The 18915-nt window shown below is 45.5% G+C and overlaps 3 protein-coding genes across 3 annotated transcripts; all 3 read left to right on the top strand.

Annotated features, from left to right (window-relative positions):
- Nucleotides 1-5695: 5695 nt before the first annotated feature.
- KRTAP17-1 (keratin associated protein 17-1) lies at nt 5696-6010 on the top strand (the record flags this gene model as incomplete). Its single annotated transcript, XM_081029563.1, has 1 exon — nt 5696-6010. The coding sequence occupies one exon, from the start codon at nt 5696-5698 to the stop codon at nt 6008-6010; it is 315 nt and encodes a 104-aa protein (XP_080885689.1).
- A 5367-nt stretch (nt 6011-11377) lies between these two features.
- KRTAP16-1 (keratin associated protein 16-1) lies at nt 11378-12925 on the top strand (the record flags this gene model as incomplete). Its single annotated transcript, XM_081029524.1, has 2 exons — nt 11378-11617; nt 11738-12925. 2 exons carry the CDS (start codon nt 11378-11380, stop codon nt 12923-12925), a joined length of 1428 nt encoding a protein of 475 aa, XP_080885650.1.
- Nucleotides 12926-17518: 4593 nt separating this feature from the next.
- On the top strand, nt 17519-18592 carry KRTAP29-1 (keratin associated like protein 29-1; the record flags this gene model as incomplete). Its single annotated transcript, XM_081028025.1, is given in 2 exon segments — nt 17519-18301; nt 18305-18592. Coding segments are annotated over 2 exon segments (1071 nt in total).
- Nucleotides 18593-18915: the final 323 nt, after the last annotated feature.

Genomic DNA, 18915 nt, shown 5'->3' with positions numbered 1-18915 from the left:
CTGGCAGTGCTTTGAATGGCTATCTGTGAGATTTGCTTGTAAGGAAGGATGGCATATGATATATCAGGCAGTTACCATGTTTCCCCGAAAATAAGACTTAGCCGGACAATCAGCTCTAATGTGTCTTTTGGAGCAAAAACTAATATAAGACCAGGTATAATATAATTAATATAATATAATATAATTAATATAATTAATAGAATATAGTATACTGGGTCTTATATTAATTTTTGCTCCAAAAGACACATTAGAGATGATTGTCCAGCTAGGTCTTATTTTCGAGGAAACAGGGTATATATAGGCTGGTTTCTGATGGGTCCTAGATGGGCCCAATTAGCCCCTCGAGTGGTGGATTGGGTGGGAAAGAAGATCAATCAGAAGGCTGGTGAGAGAAAACAAGGACTGAAATGGGTGGAGGTAGGGGAGTGGATGGGCAAAGGGTGGGGTGGATTTCAGAGGAACAGCCTGAGGTATGCAAGTTGATTGGAGGTAGAAGAACAATGGAATAAGAAGGAAGGAAACTAGTGTTGGTTGAATACCTACTATGGGTCAACATGAGTGAAGTTTCTGGGCCTGAGAAAATAAAACAACAGTGGGTCTCCAATGGAAAGAGCTGAAAATAAATGACTAGATTTGGGAGAGATGTTGGAGAGTCACCGAATGAAGATCACAGAGCTGGAGAGATCCAAGATGGCGGAGTAGATAAACACTACGCCTGTGTTCCCTCCATGAACACATTAAAACTACTGAATTATAGAACAATCAACCTGGAAAACCATCTGAAGTTTAGCTAAACAGAAGTCTTATAACTAAAAATATAAAGAAGAAGCCACATCAAGACTGGTAGAAGGGGTGGAGACGCAGAACAGGCCCTAAACCTCCCTGTGGTGGTTGAGAATCAGGAGGAATATCTTGGCCGCAGAGGTTACCCCCAAAAGTTGTGAGGGACCCTAGCCCTCCACACCAGGCTTTCCAGGCCAGAGTCTTTGTGCCGGGAAGAGGAGCCCCCACAACATCTGGCTGTGAACAACAGTGGAAATTCCGACCATTCGGGTAAGACAGAAGGCTGCAGGGAAACCCAGGCATCCTCTTAAACGGCCCGCGCACAGATTCACTCGCTCGCAGGCACTCACCTTGGGCTCCAGCAGAGGTACGGTGACTCCGGGGGCCTCAGAGACATATGGGGGGCTGACTGAGCTGTGTGGCGATGGGAGGCAGACAGGAGGACAGACAGCATTTTCCCAGTGAGATGTCTTCCTTCCATGCAGCCAGCAGGCAGGCACCATCTTTCCTATGTTGAGCCCGCCCCCACAGGCCAAATCTGAATCTGATTGGCCTGGTGAGCTCTGATGCTCTACTCTTCTGACTCACTGAGACCCTGCCCCATTCAACTTGCACACAGCTGGAGGCGCTTTCTCTCTGAGCAGCCAGCCCCTTCCGCATTGCACTCTTTCTTGAAAAACTTATCAGAGATCACAGGACCCAGGCAGGTGGCAGCTGGCCTCAGTTTGCTCTGAGACTTTTGCTGAGTCACTCCAGGCTCAGCATTGGCACAAAACCAGAGTCTACATTAACCTGTTGACCGCAATTCTTCCTATTCTAGTGACTACTTGAGACCCTGTCTCACAAAAGTCATGTACTATATGAGGCTTTATCAGGGGCTGAATCATAGGAGCTGGCATCTGGCAGCAGTCCCTAGGGTGTCCTGGTCTTTTGTAGAGTTACCCCAGGCCCAGTACCAGTGGCAGCTGTACTCAGTTCGCAGCATGGCATCTCTCACATCCCTCCTGGCTTAGCACAGGCAGTGAGCAACCGTGAATTGCTTTGTAGCTCTTAGTCAGGTAGCCCCTGACTGGTCACAGGCAGTGGGTGACCTGGGCGTATACTGAAGCCCCTTGCAAGGGGCTCCAGAACCAACATACTTTGAGATTGGCTTCAGACCACAGCAGTGCACTACCTAGTTAGTCCCACAAGTGGCACACCCAAAGGGGGAGCTCAACAGGTACCAGAGTCCACTGGGGCGAATCCCACTTAGTGGGGTAAGCTCCCTCCCCTCACCCCGCACAGCAGCCTGTAAGCTGTGGACGTGGCCAAATGCTACTTGGCCATGTTGAGACACCCCAAGCTACTTCGAGGGGACACGTGCATCCATATGTTCATTGCAGTATTGTTTACAATGGCCAAGATATCGAGGCAGCCTGGGTGTCTGTCTATGGAAGACTAGATAAAGAGGAGGTGGTATATATACAATGAAAGATTGCTCGGCCAGGGAAGGGAATGGGTTCTTCCCAACTGCGGCGGCATGGATGGGCCTGGAGGATGCTGTGCTGAGTGGAGTATAAGATGGAGAAAGATGATGCAATGTGATTTTACTCATATGTGGAATCTAAAGAACAAAATAAACAAACAAAACAGAAACAAACTCATAGACACAGAGAACATATTGATGGTTGCCAGATGGAGGGGAGGTTTGGGGGAGAATGAAAAGGAGGAAGGGATTAAGAAGTACAAATTGGTTGTTACACAGTAATCATGGGGATGTAGGGTATAGCATAAGGAATATAGTCAATAATATTGCAATAATTATGTATGGCGTCAGATGGGTACTAGATTTGTTGGGGTGATAGTTGGTAGGGGGTTGGAGGCAGGGTGATAAAGTGAAGGGATTAAGAAGTACAAACTGGTAGTTACAAAATTTACATGGGAATGTAAAGCAAAGCATAGGGAATATAGTTAATAATATGGTAATAACTATGTAGAGTGCCAGGTGGGTACTAGACTAGTCAGGGGGATCATTTCTTAAATTATATAAATGTCTAACGACTACGCTATACTCCTGAAATTAATACAAAATGATATTGAATGTCAACTGTAATTGAAAAATTTTAAAAGGGGCAGAAAAGGTAAAGGGGAATAAGAGGTCCAAATTTCCAGGTATAAAACAATTAAGTCATGAAGATATAATGTGCAGCATGGGGAATATAGTCAATAATATTGTGACAGTGTGTTGCGGTGTCAGATGGTTGCTGGACTTATCATGGTGATCACTTCTTTCGGTCCATAAATGTTGAATAACTATGGTTTACCCCTGAAACTAATATAATATTGCATGTTAGCTATATTTTAATAAAAATCTTAAAAAAATAAAGTGACTATTCCTAGATTTTTATTATTAGGTATCGTATTGAGAGAAAAAATTTGTACCAGTTTAAGAAAGAAGATATCATTTATATTCTGGTCCTACTTATCAGGTGCTTTTACTCTAAATGGATGTTGCATTTTTTCAAAATAATTTTGGCGAACTTTGGGATAATCACTTTATTTTTCTTCTACGACATATTGATGTGCAAACCTATGTTAATGAATTCACAGTATTGAATTATCTTTTCATTCTTGAAAGAAAATCTGCTGTTTTCACTATTTCATAAACAGCCGGATACATTTAGTATTGCATTTTAGATTTTGCCATCTAAATGTAAATATTTGAGATCATTTTGTTTTCTCTTTTGTGTTAGTTTTATACGTTTTCGATAGAATTTGGCAACTATTTGCATTGGGATGTTTTTCTCCATATATTTTAATGTCCTTGAAGAGTTAAGGAGTCAGAAAATTATTTGTTCTTTGAAATTTGAAATAATTTTTCTTTAAATCCTCTGATCAGGTAAGTGTTTACATTGTTTTTCAAGTACTTCTTAAGAATGTTTTCTGTTTCTTCAGCAGTTAATATTCAGATATTTGATATGAATGATTCATTATATCAAGATTGTCAAATGTTTTTGTGTCTAAGATGACACCTCCTTTCTTATCCCTCATTTTTTTCTTGTCTCTTATTTTTTCCTTGATTAGAATGGAGGTTTGTATATTTTTAAAAAACGAATGAAAAGAATGTATGTGTCGTGAACATTGCTGTATTATACTTACCCACAGGTGTCCATCAGTGGACGTGGAGTGGTGGAAAAAACACTGGACCAGGAAAAGGGAACACTCACGGTGCAGTCTATCATGAATGTGTCCTCTCTGGGTCTTGCTATCATCTGTATTAAAAAAAAGTGCTTGTGGCTGATGGTCATGGTGGCGTTAAATTATATCAGTGTTTCCTAACCTATATGATAGCCTGAGTCACCTGGAAAACTTTCAAACATGATATAGCTTCTCAAGCTCCCATGAGTACACATTCTGATTTAATAGGACTGGGGTGCAAGTTGGAGATCTGTATTTTTCAAAAGCTCCCACCCTAGACAATTCTGACGTAAAATCGGGTTAAGAAATCCTGGACCACATGATCTTTGGGGGTTACTCCCAGTTCTACAGTTCCACCTTCTGCGAAGCACTGAGCGTCATATCAGGTCCAAGTCACCCATTCCTTCTCCCTGTCTCCGCTCCCCTCACCGTCTGGTTCTCAATCCTTCTAGCCCTTCCTAGAGGCTGCTTTACCTCCAGGCCCATCTAAAAAGGAAAGGGAAATTGGAAAGGATGTACTGGTCCCTTGATCCAGATGTCTACATCCTGCCACCCTCCATCCTCACCTCCCACTCTGGGTGCTGCTCTCCAGAGGGCCGAGCCTGTAGCCTACAAAGGTGCCATTATCATTCCAAGAGGGTGACAATGTACTAAAGCCCAAAACGGAGACAGGAAACTTGACCCATCTCAGAATTTACACATGGACCAGAATCCTCTGGGGATTCTTGTCCTCTTCCAGAGGCATTTTATTACCCAGATGATACTCTGGGTATTTTGTACGCTTCTCCCTCATGGTGCCAGATGGTCTTTTAAAAAAGGCGCAGAATGTTCCCATTTTGACGCAGTGTTTTGGATGTTCCACGATCTCCCTCCCTTCCTTCTTCCTTTCTATACTTCATCTCCTCCTCTCCCTCCTCTATAAAGAAAAGGCATGGGGCTGGGTGTTGCACGTTCTAACCACTGCTCTTCCAGCCCATTTAGAGAGAAGGGTGTGTGTCCAGTTCACCACGCAGCCCAGGGAAACGTGGTTCCCCCGCCTCTTGCAGTTTTATGATGAGTCGCTCCATTTCTCAGGGCAGTTATTACTCATGATTGATGCTCATTGACCAACCCCAAACAAATGTGCGGCACACTCTGCATACCACACATACACACAAATATTTGCCTTGCTCACATGGGCCGAATGAAGATGCTACTTCCACCTGGGAGGAACCACACGACCAGACCTCCTAAAGCGGCAGCAGCCTTGCCTTCCGTGGAAGGCTCAGATCATGCAGCTTTTACCATTCTGGTTTTCCAGGACTAGCACCCAGGACAAAAGGGCTCGGCTGCCCACTCACCATCGGAGATGTGGACGAGGAGCAGCCATGCCAGAGCCAGAATCTGTGGCTGGCTTGTCCTTCCTCTTTCCCACTGGGGCTAATGATGGTTGGTCCATGTTTGGCCATGATGACAGGTCTTTCCGAAGGTGTATTTTTACCCTCTGGACAAATAGCAGTTGGGAGGAGTGGGGCTTTTTTTTTTTTTATGAGTTGAGGTACTCAGGGCTGGAAAATAAACAGGCAGCTAATGAGACGTTCTATGGAAATTGGCATAAATAATAACAAAGAAAACACTTGTCCCTTGTGCCAACACCCTTTGGGGAGGGGATATAAAAGCTGCTGTCCAGCCGGTGGCTGTCACATTTGGGGAACTCCGGCTGCGTTCCTGACCTGCACCCTGACCAGCCGGGATCATGGGGTGCTGCCCAGGAGGGGATTGCTTCACCTGCTGCCCTCAAGACCAAGACTGCTGTGAAATGTGCTGCTGCCAGCCCTCCTGCTGCGGCTGCTGCGGGTCTTGCTGCGGCTGCGGCGGCTCGGGCTGCGGTGGCTCGGGCTGTGGGGGCAGCTGCTGCGGGTCTTCCTGTTGTGGGTCTGGTTGCGGGGGCGGTGGATCCGGCTGCGGGGGCGGCTGCTGTGGGGGCTGCTGCGGATCCAGTTGCTGTGGCTCCAATGGGTGCTGCGGCCCTGTTTGCTGCCAGCCCTCGCCTGTCTGCGACTCCAAATGAAGAGCTTGGCCCTCCACTGAGGCAGTCACAGGGAAAGCCTCCATCTGCCGCGCCCCCCAAGACAGTGTCCTGCCTCCCGTGTTATTTGTAGAGGAGGGTTGTTCTCCAACGCCTGCCTGCCCTGGAGTTTCAAGGCCTTGAGAACGAGAGCCATGTACTGGTGAGGAATTAAAACTGGGTGCTACCCAAAGTGATCCCGGAAACTCAAATGGTGACTCTCCATGGCTTGATTTTCATGAAGTTAAATGTCTTGGCACGCTAAGGCATTCTCTTATTCAAGATGTCTTTGGGACTGACCCCTCTTCCTCAGTTTTCTGCTGCTTTGGAGATGCAAAAATTCCTCTTTGTTAACTTCTTAATAAATTCGAGCATGCTGGCATAACCAAATTAGTTCTGCGGCCTCTTCCTTTGCCCCCTCTTGGGCACTGGGCCAGGAACACTGCCATCTGCCATCCAGGATAGGGGTTTTGAAATGTAGTTTGTGGATCAGCTGCATCAGAATCATCTGAGGGTGGTTAAAATTGGGATTCTGGAGTCCTCTCTGAGACAGGCAGAGTCAGAATCCACGGGGGTAGCCTGGCAATCTGTTTCTAACAAGAACCCCAGATAATTCTTAGGCACTGAACTTGGAGAACCATACATGTAGACTGAAGCGTCCACACACTACACGAGATTCACTTGGGGAGGCTTTTAAAAATACAGGTCCTGGGGCTTTGCTGCTAGAGATTCCATCCAGGAGCTCTAGGGTAGGGGCCCTGGGACATGCATTTTGAAAAACTCCTGGGTAAATGCTGATGCTGCCCAAATTTAACCTTGAGTAAGGGCCATGGCTTCCTTCTGCATATAGTTCTAGAATGGTTCTGCTGGAGGGCTTCAGGGTTAGTCAGAACTTTCTGGCAAAATCAGAGGAGAAGGCTTTGGTATAACAAGCTTGGTTCTGAATGGAAGGGATTCTTGAAGCAAAACTTTGAGAACACACCGGTTCTAAGGATTTTCTGGGAAGTCCAGGTCCTTCCTCCAGCTTCATGCTTTGGTGAAATCTCCCTTTTCTGGGTTAGGTTTTCTTCTCCTGGAATCAGCTGTGTGTCTTCTGCTTGAGGCCCAGTGATGAGAAAGGTGAGTGTCCATCTCCCAGGTGGGGCCTGATGCAGGTATGTACAGATCCAGCTGGAAGGTTAAAATTCAAGAGATAGTTGATTCAACCTCTTGCTGAATGTGACCTTGAGTTACATGTGGAATAAAACTAATTCTGCTCTTGCCCTAGGAGAACAATATTTATTTTTATTCTTACAAAGCAATGTTTTATTCAACAAACAAATAAAAAATATTTTTCTGATTATAAGCATAGCAATGATCCCTAAAAATATGGAAAAAAATATAGGAAAATACGAAGAAGAAATAATAGCCACCTGAATTTTCACCACTCGGGGTTTATTACTGACATATATCTTTCCAGAGTCCTTTCTAAGCACATTTACAAATAAAACTGGGATTATGCTGCTTTTACTTTTTTGCCTTTTCAAAATTTTCTGTTTCATTTTTTATAAGCTAACTTTATTGTGCTATAATTTAGATATAATAAAGTATTCCCATTTTTAGTGTATAGTCTGAAGAGATGTGACAGTTATATACCATGTTTCCCCAAAAATAAGACCTAGCCGGACAATCAGCTCTAATGCATCTTTTGGAGCAAAAATTAATATAAGACTCAGTCTTATTTTACTATAAGACCGGGTCATATATAATATAAGACTCGGTCTTATATTATTTTTTTCTTCAAAAGACGCAATAGAGCTGATTATCCGGCTAGGTCTTATTTTTGGGGAAACACGGTATATTTAACCACTACTGCACTCAAGATATAGAACTTCAACCCCCCCACCCCGCACTGCCCCATCATCTCCCTGGTGCCCTTTTGCAGGCAATCCTCTCCATCTGACCTTCTCAGAAAACCACTGATCTGCTTTATGTCACTATAAATCTCACCATTTCTAGAATTTCATATACATGAAATCACACAGCGTGAACTTTTAAAATAGTCATTGATGTTGCAGCTCTCAACAGTTCATTCCTTTTTATTGAATAGTATTACACTGTATGAATAAACTACATTAAAATATTCATCTACTGATGGACATTTGGGTTGTTTCCAGTTTTTCGCTATTATGAATAAAGCTGTTGTGAATATTTATGTACAAATTTTTGTGTGGACATTATGTTTTCATTTCTTTTGGATAAATAACTAGGTGTCGGATTGCTGGGTAAATAGTAAGTGGAGAATGGTTCACTTTATAAGAAACTAACCAACTGTTTTGCAAAGTGGCTGTACCATTTTGTATTCCCACCAGCAACATCTAGGAGTTCCAGTTGCTCCATGCCCTTGCTAACACTTGACATCGTCAGTCTTTTTATTTTCAGCCATTCTAGCAAGCGTCTAGTGATAGCTCATTGTGTTTTCATTTTTTTTTGTCGCATTAAAAATCCCAGCAATATTAGAGGGTCTTGCTTTGGGAGAGAATTCGAGATTTGACTCTGCTCTGGTTCAGTTTTAGACTCTACTATTTAGGTCAGTTTTGCTCTGTCTGGAATTGGCCCATTAAGACCTGGCTCTTTAACCCCCAGGTCAAAGCTACAGTCAGAGCAGGAACATTCCAATGGGACAAAGTTGCCAAGAGGTCAGTTGATCTTCATTGAGTAGTTGTGCTTCAGAGCAGTTGATTCTTCAATTACTCATGACCATGATCTCCTGGATGGGTGAGCGGAAGGTAGCAATTTCTTTGGCTTACTGACAGAGAATTGCCCTTCTTAGCTGTCCACAGAGGTCCTCATTCATTCACTCAATAAATATTAATAGTGAACTTCCTATGTACCAAACGCTGCTCTGGGTGCAGGATATACATCAGTGAATAAACAAAACCCTTGTCCTCCTGGTGCTTATATAATGTCAAGGGGGACAAGAACTACAAAAAAAGAATAAAGGGGGGTTGGGCTAGTCATTTAAAAGAGCAGCTTCTTCCCCTTAGCAGGGAAGGATTCTTTGAGGAGATAACATTCTAGTAAGAGATGATGCTACGTAAGTTTCTCAGCTGAGAGCGTTTATGAGGAAATTTCAGGGAGGAGGGTCATCTCCATCTGGAATTTCATTGCTGGTTTAGTCAGGAAGAGAAGGTGGATAGAGATGAGAGGAACTGGAAAGTTGGGGATCAGGGTTTTGGGAGCTTCTTGTCTGCCTTACCTTCTGCAAAGCTGTCTAAAAGTCCTTTGTCTCCATTGCTGAGTCACGTCTCAAAGGCTGGCACTTCCTGTTCCTAATCTTCCACTTTGAACCACTAAGTCCTATAGATTTTGCCTCTTTACAACATCTCAGATCACTCCAGTCCCAAGGCACTGCCCAGTTCAGGTTGTCAACATGAAGTTTTTGGGTCATTGCCCCAGACCCCTAATGGTCTGCCCACCTCTAGACTTGCCTTCCTTCTCCAATCCCTTCTCTATAACCAGAGAGACAGCGCAAAACTTGTCATGTTACTCCCCTGCTTAAAACTCCCAGGTGTCAGTATAAAAATCCAAATTATCATAGCCGATGGGCCTTTCATGATTGAGTACCTAACAACCCCTCTAGTCGCATCACTGTCCCTTCTTGTCTCCTTGCACTTTTCATCCAGGCTATAGGACCATTTGCTGCTCCCCAAATGTATTATGCTTTTGAGAAGCCTTCCCTAACTTCCCCAAAACCATAGTGGCGTTTTTCCTGGGTGCCCCCAAAGCATGCTGCTCATCCATGAGCACTTGTATGTATACTGTACCACAACTGCTTATATTTGTACCTGTCTCTCTTCTAAACTTGGGCTCTTTATGGCTGGAATGGCAACTCATTCATTTTGTATCCAATACACAGAACCCAATGTTGGCTGGCCTGAATGGATGAAGAAAAGAGAAAATGAGTGAATGATTACACAAATTAATGAAGAGAAAGATGGTGAATAGGTGACAAAATAGATCAGCTTTTCCAAGGGATAGCTTGCCTTTTACATTGATGTTGAAGTACATAGTTGAGGTAAGGTAAGGCCTTGGTGAACAAGGATGTCAGGGCTTGGTGTATAGAAGCCTAGGGTTCGTGTCTCATTTCATGTCTGTCTCAAGCAATAGAATTGACACAATGTTTTGAGAAAGTATTTATGTTCTTTGTTTTGTTCCCAATGTCTTTGTGAAAGACCTCTTGTTTTTCCTTTTTACCCTTTGGGTCTTGGACATATCTTTCTTTTAGGAGCTCTTAAAAATCATCAAAGGATGATAGAGTATACAGATGTCATATTATAAAGTTGTACACCTGAAATTTTTATGTTATTAACCAATGTTATCCCAATAAATTGAATTAAAAAAGATCGTCAAAGGTAAGAAGGACTTTGGAGGTCTACTGAATGCTTGAGGTGGGAGTGAGTGGAAAGAGGGAAGAGAAACAGAAAGGCAGGTCAAGTGTTTTCCAGGCACAGGTAGAGCCAATGGTCTGGGGCAGGGTTGATCACAGAATAGAATGGAGGACAGCATTGTGGGCTGAGCCTGTGGTATGTGGCTTTGACAAGGGCCTCTGAGAAAGGTCTGTCCAGACAAGATGGTGAGAAGGAAGAAAAGCAGCCCTAGATTGGGGGAAAGTTGTGTGGGATCTTTAGCAAGTGACAAGCTTTTTGATTCTAACCCCCTTTTGCTTTCTTTACCTGTCATGGGGTAAGAGGAATCCTATCTCATGGGATTGCTGATGGTTTTAAATAAGGTCATTGTGGTAAGTGCAGTCATTTACAATCTAGCCCAGATGTCCCCTCTTCCACAGAGCTCATCACTGCTCCCCTTACTAATCCCTGCATGTCTATTGTTGAGTTTATCATTGCAGTGCAATGAGTTTGCCTGCATGCTTGTCTGCCCACCAGAGAGTGATATCCATGAGAACGAGTGAGTACATCTTATTCCTGGGCATCCCCGGTGCCCAGCCTAGGGCCTGCTACAGAGGCCTAGAAGATGGATAAATTATAAGTTCCTTTCTTCTTCTCCTGTTCATGATGCTCAGAAACACAGATCATTTAGCTTGGAGGTGATGATGCTTATTCCAAGATGACCTACAGCTTGAAGGAGTCCAAATTTAGCAAGTCAGTAAACAAACATCTTCTTTATGGGTAGGTAAACAACTTCAGGTCAACAAACCTTGGCATAATAAGATGTTCCTCTGAAAACTGGCCCAAACAGCAATGAGGAAAAGACGCAGGAGCTCAAAACAGCATGTTCCAGTGACGGGGTATAAAAGTGAAGGCCTCAGAGAGCTGTCCCAGTCAGGTAGCAACCTCGTAGCACTTACAAGAGAGCAGAGGCACCTCCATCATGTCTGGAAACTGCTGTTCTAGGAAATGCCCCTCCGTGCCAGCCATCTCTCTCTGCTCCACTGAGGTGAGCTGCGGAGGGCCTGTCTGCTTGCCCAGTTCCTGCCGGAGCCAGACGTGGCAACTGGTGACTTGTCAAGATAGCTGCAGATCATCGAGCCGTGGTTCACAATGCTGTCAGCCCTCCTGTGCTATGAGCAGCTGTGCCCAACCTGTGTGCTGCCAGGCCACCATTTGTGAGCCCTCCTGTCCCGTGAGTAGCTGTGCCCAACCTGTGCACTGCCAGACCACTGTTTGTCAGCCCTCCTGTCCTGTGAGCAGCTGTGCCCAACCTGTGTGCTGCCAGACCACTGTTTGTCAGCCCTCCTGTCCTGTGAGCAGCTGTGCCCAACCTGTGTGCTGTGAGACCACCATTTGTGAGCCCTCCTGTCCCGTGAGCAGCTGTGCTGAACCTGTGTGCTGTGAGGCTACCATTTGTCAGTCTTCTGGCTCCGTGAGCAGTTGCTGCCAACCTGTGTGCTGTGAGGCTGCTCCCTGCCAACCAGTCCTCTGTGTGCCCACTTCATGTCAGCCCATCGTCTGCGAACCCCACTGCTCCCAGCCAGTCATCTGTGAGCCCAGCTGCTGTCCAGCTGTCTGCACTGTGCCGAGTTCCTGCCAACCAGTGGTCTGTGAGCCCACCTGCTGTCAGCCGGCGTGCCCCACGCCGAGCTGCTGTCCCTCCATCTGCTCTGTGGCTGACAGCTGCCAGGCTGTTTGCTGTGACCCCAGCCCTTGTGAGCCTTCTTGCCCAGGGCCCAGCCTCTACCAGCCTACCTGTGTGACTCTGGTCTGCCAGCCTGTCTGCTTTCGCCCTGTCTGCTGCCTTCCGAGCCCTTGTGAACTACCTTGCGTCTCCAGCACTTGCCAGGAGCCCTCTTGTTGTGTCTCTAGCACCTACCAACCCATCTGCTCGGAGCCCCGCCCCTGCTCACCAAGTGTCTGTGTGCCCCGTCCATGCCAACCTTCCTGCTACCTACTCAAGCGCTGTCGGTCTGTCTGCTGTGAGCCTGTTTCCTACCCGTCTGCCTCCTGCCAACCTCTCTGCTACCGCCCAGGGTCTTCTGCATCTGCCGCCTGCCAACCAGTTTGCTCTCGGACTTTTTATATACCCAGCTCCTGCAAACAGCCTTGCACGACTTCGGTTTCCTACCGCCCCATTTGCCGCCCAATCTACTCGAGACCCCTCACCTACAGGCAGCCGTACGTGACGTCCATCTCCTACCGTCCTCCCTGTTACCGCCCCTGTTACTCCATCCTGCGCCGGCCGGGCTGTGTCACTTCTGTCTCCTTCCGCCCGGCGTGCTCCCGCTTGTCCTGTGCTGACTCCTGTAAAGAGGATTGCAAAAAGTCCACTTCCAGCCAACCGGATTGTGCTGACTCCACGCCCTGCGTGGTGGAAGTTTCAAAGGCCAGTTCCTGCCAGCCCACTGAGGCCAAGCCCACCACATCAACTACCTGTGAGGCCAGAGCCAGCCAGCCTCATGCCACCAAGCCTGCCAACCGCTGAACGACCTCAGCCCACCAATTCCTGCAAAGCAAACCTCAGAGGAGAGAGAAAATTGGACTGTGCCCCCCAAAGCTCATTATGACTTAGCTAGATTTTTTTCTTTCTGTACCATCACTTGCCATATGTTTATGCTTCAGAGAACTTACCAGAAATGTCAGTATCCTAATGGCCCAAAGGGAGACCCCCTGGGCACCGAGAGGGGACATTCTGAGTCCCTGTCTGCTGCTGCCATCAAGCTGAGAAGAGCTGCTGCGCCACACCATCTCAAACCTCTTTCCTGGCATAAATGTCTTCTGCCCTCATACATCTGCTCCCTTGCTGTGTGAGCGCGTGTTCCTTGGGGATGTCTTCCATGAGATAAGATATTTAACTGACCAATAAACGTGGCTAGGTTGAAGTGACACACTGTTTTCATGGCTCTCTCATTAATGCCATATGCTCATCAGCTGACTTGCTTCGTCTTTGAAAGCAGCTTCATTCATCCATTCATCCATCCAACAAGCTTTTTAGATAGCTGTTAGGTGCCAGGGACTGCGTTAGGCAATAGGGATGAGAAGCTGAAAGTCTCAGTCCCTATTCTCAAAGGAGCTCACTTTCCGGTGGGGAGACAGACAGACGGGGAGACAATTAACTGTACACTCCATTGTGCTAAGTACCAAGATAGAGGTAAGCACACAGCATGGTGAACTCCACAGGGCATGGGGGCAACCAGGGAAAGATTCTTGGGGGCTGAAATACTGAAGCCTTGTCTTTCAGCAAAAGTGGAAATTAACCAGTTAGAAACTGGGAAGGAAGAGTTTTCCAAGCAGAGGCCACATGTACAAATGAATGGAGCTTGTGAGCACACTGTTCACTAGGTGAAGCTTGGGCAGAGGGCTGCTTAGGGAGGTGAGCTCTGAGGTCAGATAAGCAGACAGTGACCTGCCCTTGTCAGGCCTTATATGCTGGACAGAGGCATTTGGCTTTGGTACAGGGCTGACAGGAAGCCATTGAAGGGCTATATGTGGGGCAGTGACATGAAAAGCACTGAGTTTTGGAACGTCCCTCTGGCCTTGGTGTGGAGAACTGCATGGAGGAGCATGCTCTGGGATATATGCAGACTGGAGAGGAAGCCAGTAGCTTTGAGGTCCACAGTGGGATGAAAACAAGTGTGTGGAGTTCATAGTTACAATAAGAGAGGTGACCTGGATTTCTTGTGCAAGAGCTTTGCTTATGTTCTCCTAGTCCCTATAAGATACATTCTTTGTATGCACTCCATATATATCCTCTTATAATCTCTAAGAATGGAGTCTCTTCAAAGTGGTTACTGCTTACACTTAGTGCACAGAATGAAGGGCTATCCCTTGTCCTCAAGGTGCAGCCTGGGCTATCCAGCACAGGAGAGGGTCGATCAGGGTTTCTCAACTTTGGCATACTGACATTTTGGGCTGGATCATTCTTTGTTGTGGGGCCATCCGGTACATTATAGGATGTTAAGAAGCATCCCAGGCTTCTACGCACCAGAAGCCAGTAGCATCCCTTGATTGTGACAAAAAATGTCTCCAGACATTGCCAAACATCCCGTGTGTGTGTGTGTGTGTGTGTGTGTGTGTGTGTGTATGTGTATGTGCAAAACCCACCCCTGTTTGAGAACCACTGGGTTAGACAATGGCAGAGGGAGAAAGTTAAAATTGAAACTTATCCTGCCACTAGTATTGGAGTTACTGTCTCATCGGGCTATTGGGGTTTAGCTCCGTCTCCTTCCAGAGTCAAGAGAGGCGTTGGCCGGGGTCATAAATCTCAATGCCAAGCACGGACTCAGTCTTTCATGCAAATGACAGCAATCTGTGAGGTAAGATTTCTTTCCTTCTATTTATGGATGAGGAATATGAAGGCCAAACAATCCAAGTGCTCATTAACAGAGATAAGAAAATTGTGGCATATTCATTCAATAAGATACCATGCTGCAGTGAAAAACTGCTGAACAGTGGCTACACGCAACAGGACTGAACCTTACCAGTGTAATGTGGATTGATATAGCATATGTATCTAAAGTTCAAAACAACATACATACACATACATTCACATATGTATCAGTATATATGTATGTAGCAAAATACAAATATACACATTACATTATAGATACTACATATAGCTTATACACATATTCACAACGGAATGATAAACACAAAATTCAGGATAGTCACAGCTGGTAAAGAACATAGAAATGACTAATACCCAGTTCTATCCAAAGCCTGTGTTTTTTATGTACCACCATATTTCTTGCTATGATCACAACAGCACTTGGTGATACACAAGATGTTCTCAGTGGCTTGAACCACAGAAAAATGAAAGTTCTCCCTATTGAGGTTTCCTTTTTTTTCAGCTTTATTGAGGTATAACTGACAAATAAAATTGTAAGATATTAAAAGTGTACATTGTGATGATTTGATACACATACATATTATGAAAGCATTTCTCCCATCTGATTAATCAACACATCCATCACCTCATATATTTGCCTTTTTTTTTTTTTGGAGAGAACATTTAAGTTCTTTTAGCAAATTTCAATTATACAGTACAGTGTAATCAACTATAGTCACCATGTTACCCATTAGATCTTTGGATCTTATTCATCTTAAAGCTAAAAGTTTGTACCCTTTTACCAACCTCTTGAGAAGTTTCTTTAAGAGGAAGGGAGGCAAGAGAAGAATTAGAAAAAAAAAATGGATTGCTTTGAAACAATAAAGTTGGTACATATGGGTTTAGGATATTGGTACCCTTTTCAGATTGAAGTTGATATGGTTTTTCAAATATAATCAAGTTGCATTTTGATTGACCTATTTGGTAAGACCAGAATTATTTCCTCTGGAGATGAAAGCTTTGGGGTGTAGATGTTCAGGAAGAAAACACAGTGCATAGATTCCTGTAGTTTGCAAGATGCCAAAATGAATAGTGATGAGATGAAGGGCAAAAGAAGTTACTGATACTGTGACACGAAAAGCAACAGTAGAGGAAAGCCATTTTAAGTACAAGGGGGATGGCTTTCCAGGCACCATTCAATCAGAAAAATTTCTCTTGTCTGTAAAATGAGGGTGAGGAGGATATAAGGAGATGGCATTTTGTAGCTGGTACTTTGAAAAGTACCTTCTGGAATTTCCAGCATTTTCAGTAATTGTGAGGCTGATAGCAAGAATAACCCGAGCAACATCAATGCAGTGATGAATTCTGGGTACTCTGAACACCTGGGTCATGAGCTAAGAGGGCCAACAGAGGGAGTTAGTAGCAGATTCAGAAATCGAGACCAGCCCTATCGTGGTCTTTCCTCCATCGTGTACCTCCAGCGTAAACCAAGCCAGGACATGGACTGGTGTGGGATGTGGAAGGTCGCTGGTGAGGCAGGACGAGGACAAGCACAGAGGAAGAGCGGAAGAATCAGGAAAGCCCCTCACAAATTCCTCTTGGAAGAGGTTGATTTAACACTAAAACCACTTTGCAATGATGTCCTTCTATCACTTCTGGTTGTTGCATTTTTGTATTTACAGAATTCACATGCTGTTAACTTCATAGTATGACTTTCATCTTTCTTGACGAAACATTTGGCAGTTTTAAATTTCCAGATTAAAAGATCGTCTTGGGTACATTGGTAAGTGTATCGGTCACATCAGTTTGATCTAGCTGAAGATTACCATCACAGGAATGGGCAGATGACCGCCCATGAGCCAGAGTGCTGCTGTACAAACGTCAGTCTTCAGTCACTATGTTAGAATCTCCCCTGACCACCTCCAAAGTCGGGAAGTCTAATAGGTGGTTAATTTCAGAGGTTTCTGGGTCACCCTGACCTCGGTTTGAATCTTATTGCTACCCTTTATTACTTGCAAAATTTTGATTTGAACATGATTCAGATTCTCTGAGCTAGTTATGCTACCTCTAACATGGTGACAATTACTCTTACTAACCAAGGTCATTGCAAAGATTCCATGAAAAATGCAGTAAAATGCTTGGTATGTAGTAAGTAGGTGATAAATAGCAGCCATTAGTAGTGTTATTAGTACTGGCAAAGTTGAGCTTCAGGAAAGCCAGACGGGAAGGTTCGAGAAAGGGGTGAAGACACTGAATGTCCTTGGGTTGCACTGCCTGGTTTTCTGTTCACCATCTTGGATGTTGGCCTCCCTTAACTGGGTCAAGGCTTTATTTCCTGATTGAATGGTGTGGAGCTGCATTCCTGGTAGAAGAATGGGCTGCTTTGGCGAGGCTGCGGCCTCCTGATGAGAGGTTAATGCTGGGAAAGGCCTGCTTCAGGGATGCTGGAGAACAACCTGTAAAAGAGACAGCTCATCCCAGAGCAGGAGATGCATCAAGGAACTCAGACTTAGCAAAGGGAACTCCCAACTCAACAGATGAATTTTAAAAGTGGGGACAACATCTTCCAGGCTCCTGAAGCCTGCTAATCAGATGTTTGCATGTAAATGAGTAGAAACAATAACAAGGAAAGATGCTCTCTGTCATGCCAACACCCCCAGTGAAGAACTATAAAAGCCCCTGTGCATTAGTTGTCTTTCAAATTCAGGGGTACCGAGTTTGCAACTTTCCAGCAAAGGTAGCACCAGCACCATGGTGGACAGCTGTTGTCCTAGAAACGCCATGGCCATTCCAGCTGTGCCCGCCATCTCCATATGCCCAAATGGTGACAACTTCCAAAATGGTACCTGTTTGCCTAATTCCTGGCAGAGTAGAATGTGGCAACTTGTCACATGCCAAGAAAACTGTCAGTCAGCCAGCAGTGGCCCACGTGGCTGTGAACCTGCTCCTTGCCAATCTACCTGCCTTCCAGCAACTTCTCGCATGGGTTTTGTTTGTCAACCCATTTGCTCCTGTATAGCCTGCTATGAATCGGGCACCGGTCAGTCTCCTTGTCTGGTTAGCTCTTGCCAGCCCTCCTGCTCGGAATCCACTGGTGGTCAGGCAAAGTGCTGTGATGCCAGCCGCTGCCAACAAAGCGCCCGCTGGGAACCTGCGTTCGTGTCCAGATCGTGCCAGGCAGCTTGTGGCCAATCAGTCTGCTGTGACACTAGGTCTTGCCAGCCATCCTGCTCTGAGGTAACTTCCTGTCTTGAAACATCTTATCCACCAACCGTCTGTGCAGCTAGTCTGTGCCAGCCAACTTGCTGCCAAGCAGGTTCATGTCAACCCATTAGTGGTGAAGACCAGACCTGTAAATCAATTTATTACCAACCTATCTGCTACATTTTCAAGACTTGCCAATCAGTTCCCTATGTGCCTGTTCCCTGCCAGCCACTGACTTGTGCATTCAGCTCTAGCAATCCTACTTGCTGTATGTCCTCCCCTTGCCAGTCACTGCACTGCCAACCAGCTTCTTCCATATCCTTTATCTGCTAACCAGTGGCTAACTGCCAGCCCTCTTGTTCTATAAAGAACCCTTGCAAACCAGCTTCCTGTGGCTCCGTGCTTTCTGGCCAACCAACTTGTGGCGGACCCACTTCCTGCAACCAAAGTGGTTGCAAATCCCCTTCCTACCTACCAGCCTGCTGTGTGACAGGTTTAGGCAGATCATCCAGTGGTGGCTCTGACTGCTTCCGAGCAATGCCCCCGCATCTCTGCAAAGTCAGCACCTACTTGCCGACTTCCTGCCAACCCAGCTGCGCACCAGTTGTCCAGCTTCTGTAAGGCAACATGTGGTGGATGGAGCACTTGTCACACCTCCTTTGAAATCTGCAGCTGTCTGCAAGTGCATAGCATCTTGGGGGCATGCCTCTGGCCAAGCACAGATGCTGTGTGCCTGCTAATGTTACTGAGCCCGGCCCCATATGCTGCCCGGGTGCTGATGAGGAAACCTGTAGGGCCACTGGGAAATCCTTCTTAACTGAGGAGAACCTCTCGGCATGATCCACACTATAGCTTGCATTTCCGGATGTCAATTCATTTCACTTTAGCAAAGCCTTCTTTCCAGTTTTTCTTTTGATGCTGCCCAGTCTTTAAAAAGACTCCTT

The sequence above is a fragment of the Rhinolophus hipposideros genome (genome assembly GCF_964194185.1).
Source record: "Rhinolophus hipposideros genome assembly, chromosome: 20".
Taxonomy (NCBI): domain Eukaryota; kingdom Metazoa; phylum Chordata; class Mammalia; order Chiroptera; family Rhinolophidae; genus Rhinolophus; species Rhinolophus hipposideros.
Note: the sequence above shows the minus strand (reverse complement) of the source record. Positions and strands in the feature narration are given on the sequence as shown.